Genomic DNA, 14677 nt, shown 5'->3' with positions numbered 1-14677 from the left:
CCCCAGCCCTCTACACCTTTTGTACCCCAGGGGGATGGGATTATATTTCCTTTTATCTACTCTATGATAGGATCCATTCTGATTTCAGAGAAGCAAATTGCTCATGCTGACATAAATATAAGTTAGACACAGACAATTTCAAGCACAGAACTGAATCACCAAGTGTATTCTGAAAACCAGACTGGACAAAAGGCCTTTCAGTAATTAAGGAAGGTTTTGGTTTTTGTTTTTTTTTGTTTCTGTTTTTTTGTTTTGGTTTTTTTTTTTTAAAGCAAAGTAGGCACCATTGTTGCATCCCTACTTTGATAAGAAGGGAAGAAGTGGCAAAAAGGCAAATTACAAAAGTCCTCAGATTTTTTTCCCCAGGAGATCTACCATCATTTATATGATTTTGCAACTTCCAAATCCCTTTGTAATTTAGAAGAATTTCAAATAAACAGGTTTACAGAAACTAACAACTACTAAGTCACAATATTTATCTTGCTCAATGTGGAGTAAAACTTAAAAGAAAAAAAAGTTAAGGCAGATTTCAAACAAACACGTTCCAAATTGCACAGTTACATTGGTCAGCGGTTTAAAATGTTTCCCCAGGTCAAAGAGTTAAAGTTATTTAAACATTTGCCTAATGCCAATTCATCCTGGCACTTGACCATTTTATTCTGTTTCCAGGAAGACACACAACTAACATTACATATACCATACTGTATATTTTGTACGTCAATGTAAGATGACATTACGCTTTTACAAAATGTGAGATGACTACATGTTACAGGCTTTGTGCAGTTAGACCACCATATGCATAGATGTCCTAATGCTAAATTCTCTTCTTCAGTATCTCATAGTACTGGAGGCTCTGAAGTACGAGAGGAACTTGTAACACAGACTAACCACAAAGTACCAGATATTTCGTGCCATTTGTGATCTTGCAATAAATATACGCCAGATCAGGATCACAAGAATTGTATTGAAGCCGTAACGTATATTTCTTAACCTAAGAAGAAAAAAAAAAATAATAATTAAAAGCCAAGGTGCCAAGACTTGTGGCAAAAAAAAAAGAACACTCAAAAATTAACTTCTAATGGAGAATTTAACTTGTACATCTATTCATCTCAAAATGTACTATGAGTGGTATTAACTGAATGATTGAAGTAAGCTGGCAAGCAAAGGATCAGAGAAGGTTTTTCCATAGTTCACTGCTGAAAAGTGAAACACACGATACCTAAAGAATGGAGCCAGCCGTATAGCTAACCACAGGTATTTCTGCTTTAAAGTTGGTTGATAAAGCCTCTTAAAGCCAAGGTCACACACACAGTTACTTAGCTATGGAAGGCTGCCATCCACCCCAAAACCAAGGAAATATTTAACACTATGAAATCCCCTCCTTTCCTCCAGATTGTAAAACTTGATATATATGTAGAAGTAACTCCAACTGCTGTTGACAACACACAAAAACATCATAGGATTTTCTAGCCACAGAGCTCAGTCTTCCCTGCAATTTTAAACTCATTCTTTCTCAGCGAACTGTATTTTAAAGATTAGGAAAAACCAAGTGTCCTTTCATGGCAACTCTGAATTTTAGTAATAATCTCACAGGAAAAGACGGAAGCTTCAAGACAAAGAGCAACCAGAATTTACTCTGATTTCTTAGAACCAGAGCAATCTCTTTGGTTCAGTAGATTATGACCATTTGTATTTTAGAGACAACTCGATCTAAGGAAATGCTCACTGCCATTGTTTTACAGGTAGGCTCACTGTTATTATAGCAAGACCTTCATCTACATACCTTATCTGCACTAAAAAAAAATAGTCTAAATTTCAGTATTACAAAAGTAAAGCTCACTTTTCTATTTGAGAAAAAAATTCACCCAGTAGCTTCCTAGAGAAGCCACATCCCCTAGCCTACCAGATCTGGCTAATGTTGAAGCACTGGACTCAGTTAAAGAGTTAAAGAGTTAAAAGCTAGATGCTAACAGAAGAGACCAAATACTTCAGAGTGAATATAGGTGAGAACCTAAACCTCTTGCTAAAATAATCCACTTATAAACTGAGCACTGAGGACAACCAGATACTGTTCAAATACAAGGCTATTTCTCATGTTATTTTTGGTACACTCCTTTGTAGGGAGAATGTAAACTAAGTCCCATTTAGCAGCATCTGAATAAACTTAAAGCAAAACCAGAAGGGAACACCTCCTCAGCTATTCCCACCATTATCAAAGATTACCATCTTCCAAAAGCGTATTTGAGATTGTAATGTATCATTCCAATCCAATCCACAACTGCAAATCATTGTCTTTAGAAGAATGACACAAGTAATGACCTTGACCACTTCTCTTTGTGCTGTCAGGATAGCAGATGTGAGGTAGTGTTGCACGACAAGAATAATCACTTTTGTCTCTTTAATGCGGTAAAAAGAAAATGTCTACAACCATCTTTATAAATCAGCCAAAAATAAACCAGGGACAACTGTGCCAGTAAAACTCCGGACACTAGCAGCTACAGAGGAAGTGGTAAGAAAAGTCATCTTCGAACACCAAAATCAGATTTTTCAGCTCTGAGGTGGAGAGTCCATGACTGTTTACTCGCCTGCTCTTGGAGGCAAAGGTCTCACTCCCAGAAGAAATAACCATTGTTCTATTAAACCTTCCTAACTGAACAAGCCATTCTGACCTTGAGTTACTGCTTACCTTTGTAACTTCCAAAAGACACTTGGGTAATCAGAAATCTGGACTGCAGCATACACTAGTAGGAGCTCCAACCCTAATACCAGACTAATATTGTAACTGTCAGTACTGAGAGCGACTCAGGAGTGACAAATAAAACAAGAAAGATTACATCTGGCTTCAGAAAACGCTTCAGGCCACTGGACTGGAACAGAAAAATTCTGGAAGACGTGAGCAGGTGCTATAAAGAACAATTAAGTTGTAACATGGAAAAATAGGACTTGACAAGAGCTGGAAAACACAAAATACAAATGAAGAAAAATATATACTTACTTGTTCAAATGTTTCCTAGCTGCGGGAAGGCCAGACATTTCTTCATTCAGCACGTATTTCTTTGTTCCCATGCAGTAATTTTCCATGTATTCTGCCCAATGTAGCTGTCGAACATCAAAATTAAACACCTGCATAAAATAAAAGCTTTCCCTGTTAGTTGCCTAAAAATTCAGTTGTTATATATAGTAATTTAAAGGAGAAGAAAAAATGCTTTTACCAGATAACTCAAATTTGTCTTTGATGCAAGAAAGTTATCATTTCCTTAATCACAAGATTTAGATCCCATTTCTGACTCAACTGCCAGCTTCTTACATATTCTCTTCCAAACTCCAAGTATTTCATGTCTTATTTTTCCTCCTCAGTGGTAATATTCTTCCCTGCACTTCAAAATGCACCACTTTCCCATTTCATCTGTCTGTAAGGAATTCCACTCTAGAAATAACTATTTCTATTCTTGTTTCCTTTTAAGCAACAAGACAGTTCTAATATGCTACAGAACAAAGACTGCTCTCTGCCAAGTTCACTGATAAAACAGGACTTTTAGATGTGCTTGTAGTTATACAGCTGTATTTAAAAAAAAAAAACAAAAAACAAAACCAAACACCAAAACCTATGTATCTTCAGGAGATATAAATCCAATAAAATTAATCGAATTTTGGGGACCACAGTGAATACATACTATGTCTGACTTCTTTTATTTTTTGTTATATTTACTCTCCCCTGTCCTGCCAAGGAGGGAGAATGCTACTACAGCTTTAAGGTCAACCCACCACACAGGTGTTTGATAAATACGGTACAAAAATAGACTATCATAATCAACCACACACAGTGGGAAGACTAAGGTTTTTTTCATTCAAGGTATTTCATTCCCTCTTACTCAGACCCTGCACTCAAGTTTTCCTTCCTCCTTAAGATCCTCCAGGGCTTTTCTGTCATGCTGCTTCCATTACACTTCTCCCCCTGCACAGGGCAGCTTCAGTCACACAGCAAAAGCATGCTTCAGAAAGAAGTGAGAGAATTTACACTTATATTTCTTACACACAGCTTTCTGGCCAAACCATGAGAACAGTACATAAAATTTGTTATCAGTTTAAAAACAAGCAAGAAAGTCCCTCAAAATCCACTTCCTGTTTCCTCAGAAGAGATTAACTGTCAAGAACTAAAGCCTTGTTTTATTCATGATGTAGGTAAAACTAACAGCTCAATATATGGGCAACACCAGATTACATGATCAGGCAACTCCAAAGACAACCATCTTTTATATCAGGCCTCCTTCCAGGGGGTCCTGCCTTTCCTTGTCTCTGATCACACCAATGATCTAGCACATAACACAGTCCTGTTCTATATGACAGGAATCTCTAGTGCCAAGTTAGTACTAGTGATAGCTCCACGGTACAGTAAAGCAGCAGTCCCAACAGATGTCCTTTTTCAATCTTGAATAAACAAGCTTATATTTTACTTTCAGTCTCCATGCCCAGATCACACAGTTAACTTGCCTTTTTGTCTTCAGGGCTCAGCTGGTTCATTAGCATAGTCATATTTTCAGTATTCCAAATCCAAGAATTGCTTGTAAAGTATTCTAACAACATCATGGCCTTATGAAGACGTGTTATTGTTTTCATCATCCTATAGTCCAAGGCATGGAATGTACAGGTTACATGGTAGTAATAATTAGTTCAAACAAGAACAGCAGACTAAGATTGTAATTTTTTTTACCCTCCAACCCCACACCCCTATGTTAACACATCCCATCTTGCTCTGTACCCAAAGGATGTTATATTCCATCAAGAAGGTATTTCTGCATGTTACTGAAATGGATCTTGGCTGTCCAATCTTTATACAGAATCAGAAATTACAGGAAAGTCCCTTTTTCTTCATCATACTTCACACTGCAATAGTAAGTTACCACCTCTCCCCCCCCCCCCCTTGTTGTTTTGTTGTTTTTTTTTTTTAAAGGGAAGAAAACCATTGTTTTCCATTGGTAATCCCTAGTTCTGCACACACACACACCACTTTTCCCTTCAGCACAGCGGAATATCTGGTACTGAACAATATGACTGCACTGAACAATTTTACCTGACAAGTGTTAAACTGCACAGTGCAGAAAATACACACAATAACTAACTTTAAGCAAAGAAGTAAGTTTCCCTGATCATTTTGAACACTATGCAAAACCAGATCTCTAACAAACCAAAATTGGTTTATTAAGGTCACTAAGAGAGAAAGGCTTAAAGCCATCAGAAATACAGCTTAGGCTCTTAACCCTCTGCTTCTTCAGCAAAGGGCAAGAAAATACTTAAGAGCACAGATAAACAATAGCAGCTCCTAAAAGTTAGGTGATCAGTTCTATGCTACTTCAAAATACGCAGAAATACCTTCCATCATCCTTTACTACACATAGGAAGCAATTCTTTAAAATCATCACTTGAAGTACAGAAAAATCATGCTGTAAGGACCAATCTGGGCAGTCTGATCAAAATAGAAACTTATCTGAAGTGCACCCAAAAAACATGAGTCATCCAGCTACTCAGATGCAAAGCCCCACATTTATGACAAGAAAATTGTTTCAGGTGTTACACTGCTAGAAATGGACACTCAACTTTAGTAAGTACTAAGTTACCATCACATAACCTAATGCTGTTATATTCCTGCTTTGGGTGCTCAAGGTAGTTCCATCTCACAGATCTGCTTCCAATTCGATCCTTACAGCAGGACACACTGGTCATTTTAAGCAGAGTCGGGGGAAGGGAGGGGAAACAAAGAAAGCAGAACAACCCAGCACTAACAAGAAATGACTTTCTTAAGGTAAGTTTTGTTTAGCAAGAGTCATAGAAGAAATGCAAACCACCGATTTTTCTCTGAAAGCTGCCTTGGTGCAGAAATAGAATCATAGAATAGTTAGGGTTGGAAAGGACCTTAAGATCATCTAGTTCCACCACCCCTGCAATGGGCAGGGACACCTTACGCTAAATCATATCGCCCAAGGCCTCGTCCAACCTGGCCTTGAACACTGCCAGGGATGGAGCATTCACAACCTCCCTGGGCAACCCATTCCAGTGCCTCACCACCCTCACAGGAAAGAATTTCCGTCTTATATCCAACCTAAGCTTCCCCTGTTGAAGTTTTAACCCGTTACCCCTTGTCCTATCACTACAGTCCCTCATGAAGAGTCCCTCCCCAGCATCCCTATAGGCCCCCTTCAGATACTGGAAGGCTGCTATGAGGTCTCCACACAGATTTCTCTTTTCCAGGCTGAACGGCCCCAGCTTCCTCAGCCTGTCTTCATACAGGAGGTGCTCCAGTCCTCTGATCATCCTCGTGGCCCTTCTCTGGACGTGTTCCAACAGTTCCATGTCCTTTTTATGTTGAGGACACCAGAACTGCACACAATACTCCAGGTGAGGTCTCACAAGAGCAGAGTAGAGGGGCAGGATCACCTCCTTCGACCTGCTGGTCACACTCCTTTTGATACAGCCCAGGATACTTGCAGAAGTGATATAGCACATTGTTCCAGAAACTCTAGTCTAAAGGAAGTATTATGTATCACGTTAGTGTCCCCTACTGTCACTAATGGCTGGCATCTCAGTATCTAAAGGAATACTGAAAAATGCCTCTTTCTTCTCATGAAAAAAAGATCCGAAATGATTAAAAGATGCTTTATATTAAGTTTGAAGCAGTTTTAAATTGACAGATAAGAAATTATGGCCTTGACATCATTCTACATACATGATCCACACCCTTCCTTTTGCTTTTTAAGGAGGAGTAACAGAACATGAATTGCTGGAGAAATCACCGAACTACAAATTTAAATACTTCATGCCACATTCTGTTCTTCCAGTAAATATACCCCACTGCTGGGAGTATATTTAGAGGTCTTTAGATTTCAAATATACGGGATTAGTATTAAATAACATGGTTCTGCTGTGCTAAGCTCTATGCAAAGTTAAAAGCAAGATCTATGCCTAATATTAAAGGTAATTAGAAAATCAGCAAGCTTTGCTATGCAATTATGTATATGCATGGCAAGCAACTGATAATACTATCCTTAAACTTAGATGTTAAGGATTATCACCACTATATCTGTAACTGCACAATGCTATAACAGTATTCAGTACAAAATATTAACTCTTCATTATGACAATCGTTATTGTACCTGTTTTTCCTATAAATTTCAGATTATATTCATTACTTCTTCCTATCACAGAATTGTTAAATTTAAGGAACTTAAATGAGATTAAAAAAAAAAGGCAGAACTTTTTCCACCTCACTAAAAAAAAAAAAAAACCAAACATTGTTTCCACAAGTAATGTGCAAAAGAATGATTTCATATTGCAGAAAGTTAACAGGAAGTTTCCAAAAAAACCTGAACAGGAAGACTTTTTGATTATGAGCCTTTAGTTCTAAAGAGTCATAGGCCCAACCTATTTCTTCTACTTGTTAAAAATTTCTTACTCAGTTGCAGCACAGTATTGTGACAGTATGACAACAGTGCAGTTAAACCTACTCAGTAATTGCATTACCTAGAGGTTTTCCTACATTGCACACAAACACCTCAGAAATGTATTCTGACTCAACACAGAGAGGGCAGGCCATTGACCACATGATGTTAAGTTTTGGCTAATTCTACATTTTTACTATACTGCTCAAGTTTTCTGCTAAATAGTGATGGAAAACATCATATTTCAGATTACGCCAGCCCTTTTTCTCTCAGAACAGCATTGTACTGAGTTTAAGAATTGCCACTAGCATTTCCAAGTCTTTAGAATTTTCTCAGTACATGCTACCTGGCAATTAAGACCATTATGCCAACTGGACAGAATGACCACAGCAACAGTGGGACATCCTTATACCATGACTGTCTTCAATCCATCAGTTAAAGCAGCTTTCAAAGTTGGAGTCAGAAGACTAGGGGAAAAAAAAAAGTAGGTAAGATCTGTCTCAAATTTATTCTATTATTAAAGCCCACTAGGGTTTAACACTGCTTGTGTCTATGTCCTGCTTGTGTCTATGTATTTTCTTCTGCTGCTTTTATTGCAGGTTCCCATTTTTTAAATGCTTGAAGGAAAAAAAAAGAGTAATAATGAAAGGTACATTCCTGTAAGTGGGTTGGGTATCAAACTGAAACCTTTTCTTTCAAGTGCATTTGAGTAACTTTTGTGAATGAATAACAGCTTGCTTTAGTTGAATCTCACACATTTCCTCCAAACTGGAAATCTTGTGCATGATAGGAAACTCACCCACCCACTGTTATATTAAACTAATTTGAAATAATCTTAACTAATAATTCATAGGCTAGAAAATACATATTTAATGCCACCAACTGTACTAGTACTGATAAAGTCCTAAATTCCATCTTCGGACATCAAGCAAGAACTCCAGGAAAAGCAAAAACAAGACTCAACATTCCCACTGCTAACAGCATTCTAAACAACATGATTATTCTCAGCTTGTTTTACTCCTACTAGTCTAATACTTAAAAGACTGAACACCTTTTAAAGATTTATAGGATTCTGGAAGCTCTACTTCCTAACCATTTGAAGGTCAGCAGGGTTGGCATTTATATTGTAACTGGTTTTAGTGACTAATGGTCTCTACATCTGCCAGAATTCCTATCATTTTTTTATTAAGAATAACTTTAAATTTCAAAAGAACCTAAAAGCTAGGAACTTGTACATTCAAAACCTTCTTTTGTTCTGAAAAGCTTACATCTTTTGGACATATCCCACAGCCTCCCACAGCTTCCCACAGCCTCTAGCACAGCCTCCTGCCATTACTGTTGCTGTATGACACTACTGAGCAGGATTTGAACAACAGAACCCAAGCACTTTGAGAAGCTTTCTCCTACAAACCACTTACATGGCTTCCTTCTACTGATCCACTGCCAAGCCTCTTAGAGAACTGACTGTTCTTACAGAACAACTGACCTGAACTACAGGACAGTGAATGAATACTCACTTGTGTTAATACACTGTCACCAGAGTGAAGATTTTTTTATAGACTCTGAAGACAAATACTTCTGAAAACATATGTAATGAGTTACAATCGTATGGCTTGGCAAATCTGAAACAAACTGAAGTGACACCTTATATTCCTTCTATATAACTTCATTTAGCCTATTTAACAGAACTATGTCATTTTCACCACTCAAGAGGTTAGGCAGATACTAGCGTAAATATTATAAACTGAACGGAATGTCAAGATGATACAAACCAACAGATCAAATTGTATCATCTACAGGAATAACCTGTAATTAACTCCATCTCCCGTTCCATTTTCAGTTTATAAGAGCAACAACAATCTTTATGCAAGCCACTTTCTAGAGTTTAATGACTGACTGGGACACCAAACCAAGATGTATGTTGAACAGCATTGTTGAGCCAGTCATTAATCTCTTCGAAACGCAGCCATTGGATTGTTATTGCTTGCAGTTAGTAAATCTAGACAGTGCTCATGCCATGTCTTCTTCACATGTCTCCACCACCTTGCCAGCAAGGTATTTTTAGGCCTGTCCTTCTTACCATGGTTTATGACCTGTCAATCTGAGCAAAAGATCGTGCAAAAATGCAGGCATTGTATGGCTGACTGCAGTCCAGTACTGATACAAGAGGGGGTTGGATTGAAAAGTTAAATTAGGGTGCCTTACTGCACTTTCTAATGGATTTATCTGGAAACTCAAAGTAATGTGGCGTCCTGTGGGAAAAAATAAGGATCAACATATTTTGACTGTTTATTATTCAAGAATAAACATCACTTTCTAGATCCTTTAATTTAGTCTACCTTAACTATTCAAACCCCCAAACTATCCAACAAAGATATCCTCATTTTTCCTAGAAAATTCAGTCACTTTGAATTCAAGGACCTGTTCTCAGGAGAAAAAAGCCAAAATTTAAGTCACAAAGCATTCAGGGGAAGGAAAAAAAAAAACCTAAAAATCATCAACATAAATCATAGTGTAAGCATAGCTTTGTTTAAAAGTCAGAGGAACAGACAAGACAGATCTAGTCACCATTACCTTGGGCTTCTTCCAGTAATCCTGAGGTAGATATCATACAGGAATGCTGGGGCCTTATGGCTTACAGCAATCCAGTAATGATATAAAAGGTGATTGGAAGTTAGATTTACATTGGGCCGTCTGAAGGCCTGTTCGAGAGGATTCCTCTTGAAAGTAGAAATTACATGGTATTCTGAGAAAGAAAAGTTGCGTAACAGCTTTGATAATAACCATGTAAAATGTAATGGTTTTCAAAGTACATTACAGTGTACAATATTTACGTCAGTACAACATGTAAATAACCACCCTAACTTCTCTAAGATTCTCAGAAACTAAAACAAAGTCATAAGCCTAACTTGAAAGGCTGTTGTACTGGTTCCTATTATAATCAAGAGGTCTTTTATGTCTTCATCTTCAGTATCATATTTTTCTTGTAGCTTCTCTCTCTGTTCCTCTTCCCTATCTCAGAAGTTGTTTTAAAAAACTGACAGCAATTTAAAACAAGTTATCCATATTTAACTGTTAAGAAAAAGGCAATCAGGATGGGACTCCATGTGAAACTCCTGCCGACACCTGAAAATACTTCACAACAGATATGCAGGACCAGTGTCTTAAGAAGCCCTGTTGAAATCCACTGCTTATAACATCAAGCTGTTGTTTACAGACTGTGTTTAAACACCCAGCTCAAATTGGGATATAAATTAAGTCAGCAATTTTCCAAGTTTGGCTGAAGCAATAGCAAATAAATACATATAAAATGGGTAAAAGCAAGTAAAAAGCAAAGTAGTAGAGAGAAGTAAAATAGATTTAAGTACTAAAGAAAAAAATAATTATCTGATCTTAAGAATTCTATTTCTAAAAAACTGAAAGCAAATAAAACAGATTTACCATGCCAGATAGCTTGTATTGCTATTTATAACGAAAACTATTTCAAAGCTTTTGGCATCTGGGTTACATTCCAGTCAGCATATCCAAGAGTTGAAAATAGGTAGCCATTCTTTCTTAAAAATTACTTTTCCACGTACATGAACAGTTGAAGTCTCATGTAACTATCTGAATATTAAATCAACTTAAGACAAAAACAAAGAGCTACACAAGTGCAAAACTATTCTTCCCATACCTCTCAATTTATGCAGATATACATAACATGTGATTGTGGGCTGTTTATCCACATGCATTTGTTAAGGTCAACGTTAAACCCAACATCACTATCGCTCTTCTGTGCAATGTTTTTACTCTGCTCACTACCCACAATCTGCAGATTATGTCATGGCACCAAACAAAAATCAGTGATCCCGTAATTCAAATTATAATGAAATTAAAAACAAAAAAAAAAAAAAAAAAAACAAAAAAAACCAAACAAAACCCACCAAGCAAAAAACCCACACACACAATCAAGAACAAAATGAAAATGTGATAATGCTGCAAGGCGAGAGAATTAACAGTGGAAGATAATGAAAAAGCACAATACACTACAAAATTGAGAGGTATGCCTGTTATATTGATTTCAATAATAAAAAAGCACTATCACCTACTGATTATAGCCCATGCTTGTATTATTCAACCTTACTTTTCTATTAAAGCATATGAAAAAAGAAACATAGCATACCAACTTCACCCCAGTGGAAAGGATTGGTGCCACCTGTTGTACAGTTATATACCATGACATTTCTCGGTCTGGAGGGAAAGACAAAAGTGAAGTTAGAAGACAACCTACCTTTTGAAAAAAGAGGCAAGATACAACTTATCCCTTATCAAAGTTACCCTTTCCCTCAACAGCATCATTTACATAAAGCAGAAAGCTCCTATCATGTTGGGTTTTTTGCTTTCTATATCATCCAGTATTTTTCTCCTTTAACTCCTGTATTTCTTTTCTTTCGGAGAATCATCACCTACTTTACTGTAAAATGTACTGAATACAAAACCCAGGAAGAAATTTGCAGGCATAGCTTGTACAACAGTATCAGTAGGTGATGTCTTCTTTGCCATAAGGAAGTTACACTTTGAGGGGCTAACAGCGTTAGAAACTTAAATTTCTTTGTCCTGGGGGAACAGCAGAACACTGATTATAAGTTCAAAGACTGATTTATTAACACACACACACACACACACACAATATAATTTCAAAATACTTCGTACTCTCTGTTGTCACCTATATAGCTAAACCTATATAGGTGTATATATAGTTATACCTATTAACTCCAGAATACCAGGCTGCGGCCAGTGTCATATTAACAGCTACATCTACTGGAACAAGATCTGCTAGCGCATTGTTGGAAGCTCTCATTGTTCGAAGAATTCCCTTTCCTGCCTTAAAGAAAAAAAAACAGCAACAAGAAAAATAAAAGAGACAGAAGATCCACCAATAAAACATATGAAGCTTTCTCGCCTTTCAAAAGGAAGAAAAAAATTTAAGTACATTCAGTACTTACAGCAATGATGACACCACTAGGTCCATTGAAGCTATCAATCCATCCCTATTACAAACAGCAGGAAGGGAAAGGTTTTGGTTAGAGATTACTGAAGTCAGGAGTTTCAAGTGAAAACCTAAACTTTCTACAAGCTTAATGGGTGGAAAGAAAAGAGAACACAGAGGAGAAAGATACCAAGTTCCATATCTCTAAATTAAGTTGTTCCCTGGCAATATTTGGTGGTATAATAAGTTGTTATGATTCAAAAAAAGATCTACCTGTAGATTCACAGGTCCTTTTAAGAGAGATGCTAGCTTGTTTATTTCCTAGTGAGCAAATTGTAGGGCATTGTCTGTATAAACATGTTTATGTTGAAAGTATTCAAGCTTACAAGTTTTTTAGACTAGCTTCTAGCAACTCCTAGAAAACAGATAAGCAGTTTTGCTATCTTTCATTAGTTTTTTCATTCTTCAAACAGGAGATATTCTTCTTGATGATCTTAAGGTCCTTTCCAACCCTAGCTATTCTATGATTCTTCAACGACAGCATTTAGATGCTATATACTTACTGTACTACTCAAAAAGGTATGAAAGGCAATTATTTAATAGACATTGAGAGATATTCAGTCTTGAAGTGGAGAAATTACTCCAACACTGACCTCCCTTACAGAAGGAAGTATATGTGTTATCAGTATAGCACACAGTACTTAGAACTTACGTCATATAACTCAAGCCTACACAGTTTGACTAAAAGTGGAGCCAAAGCATCTTTACATCCTGCAGTCCTCAGTTTTCTTAATCACCCTTTGCAGGTACTGATATACCAAAGCATCTTGAAGAGAAAATTAGTTGAAGATATACAGAACCATCAACAAAAAAAAGCTGACGATTCAGTTCACAGGTAGAATAGTATCTCACACTGTGACAGGCGTTCTACGACTAGAAGTAAGTTACCCTTAAGTTTCTTACATAACAATACCGTACTTGCCAGCTTTTGTACAGGTGTTATCCAGAAGCAAACTGACACAACTTCATAGTCTAAAATACTTTCCATTACAATGCTGGATAAATAGTCAGTATGTACTACAGTTCATAAGCAAGATGGTCAGGTGAAAATGACTTACAGGAAAAGGCTCCTTCCAGCTAGCACCAACAATAGATGGCCTTATAATGGCTGTGTTTAATTTTGCACCTTCTTGTTGTACTACATATTCAGCCAAGGCTTTTGTATATATGTAAGTATTGGGTCTGTCACCTATCAGTTTTGGAGTAATATCATTCACCAGGCCATCATCCATCCATCTAAAGAAACAAAGTAAGAGGCAAGTATAAATTACTGCATGCTACTTCAGTTGAGGGCACACGTAATTAGTTAGTTATCACAAATTTCTTTCTCCTTTAAATAAAAAGGGATACAGAGTGAAATTAAAACAAGTTTCTCAGTAAAAGAAAGGAGAATTGCATTTTTGGTGTCCACTAAGAGTGGTATGCTACTATTTACTTCCTTAATTTCTTGGGCAGATTACTTAATTACTTAAGCAAAATAATTTGTTACACATTAACTATAGAGCAAGTTGTATATTCCTTTACAATAATACTAATTCTATCAACCAAGTTCTCAAACAAGAAGTGCAGACACAGCAAGTTAGTCTTTGGAACACAGGCACACCACTTCTCAGTTAGCATTACATGATTTAGAAAGTGATGCCACTGCAAAACAGTCAGTCTCGGCTGCATTACAAGCATCACCTGTTCCTTTATGGTGTTAACCTATCATCTCTGAAGCAAGCTGATCATCTTGTTACTTCCCTTAGTTTAGTGAAGTTTTGCAAATTCAGCTTGCTTCCCAATTCATTCAGCATTTTGTACTTAAAACTGCAACAACATTGTCATAGCACACAAGCACAACAGAGATGTGCCTCTAACTATTGCTACTTTGGTGTTCTCTACTTCAAAACAGGCTTGGATTTTATCTGCCTCAGTCACCCAAAATCTTAATTACATAAATGGAATTTAGCCAACTTTGTTATTCACCAGTGCTCTCTTATAATCAAAGATGACATGCAGACTACCTCATGATATGAACTGGGCTAGGAAGAGGGGTAGAAAAACCCAGAAAGGGACACAACAGATCTGTTTCTATGTGTTTCAGTCAGCTGTTGGCTACAGATCACTCTCCTGTAAGTTTAGAAAAGCCCCCCCTCATTGCCATGGGTTCTAAAATAGAGACAGCTGTCCAAACCCAAACCAACCAGTTTTAGTTAGCCTGCTTGTGAAGAGA

The 14677-nt window shown here is 37.1% G+C and overlaps 1 protein-coding gene across 2 annotated transcripts in view; it reads right to left on the bottom strand.

Moving 5' to 3' along the window:
* Nucleotides 1-211: 211 nt before the first annotated feature.
* The window catches only part of FAR1 (fatty acyl-CoA reductase 1), a 31629-nt gene continuing 17163 nt past the window's right edge, over nucleotides 212-14677 (bottom strand). For both annotated transcript variants that reach the window (XM_062620199.1, XM_062620200.1), the window contains exons 5-12: nucleotides 13521-13698; nucleotides 12419-12463; nucleotides 12179-12297; nucleotides 11596-11663; nucleotides 10008-10179; nucleotides 4492-4621; nucleotides 2996-3123; nucleotides 212-991 (exon numbers count right to left, since the gene is read on the bottom strand). In XM_062620199.1, coding sequence (XP_062476183.1) covers nucleotides 829-991; nucleotides 2996-3123; nucleotides 4492-4621; nucleotides 10008-10179; nucleotides 11596-11663; nucleotides 12179-12297; nucleotides 12419-12463; nucleotides 13521-13698 — 1003 coding nt within the window. In that variant the 3' untranslated portion in view covers nucleotides 212-828. The remainder of the gene's footprint in view (nucleotides 992-2995; nucleotides 3124-4491; nucleotides 4622-10007; nucleotides 10180-11595; nucleotides 11664-12178; nucleotides 12298-12418; nucleotides 12464-13520; nucleotides 13699-14677) is intronic.

The sequence above is a fragment of the Pezoporus occidentalis genome, unplaced genomic scaffold (assembly GCF_034315485.1).
Source record: "Pezoporus occidentalis ecotype Australia unplaced genomic scaffold, CSIRO_AGI_Poc_V1 ctg22, whole genome shotgun sequence".
Classification (NCBI taxonomy): Eukaryota; Metazoa; Chordata; class Aves; order Psittaciformes; family Psittacidae; genus Pezoporus; species Pezoporus occidentalis.
The sequence above is the reverse complement of the archived record's forward strand: the minus strand, read 5'-3'. Positions and strand labels throughout refer to the sequence as shown.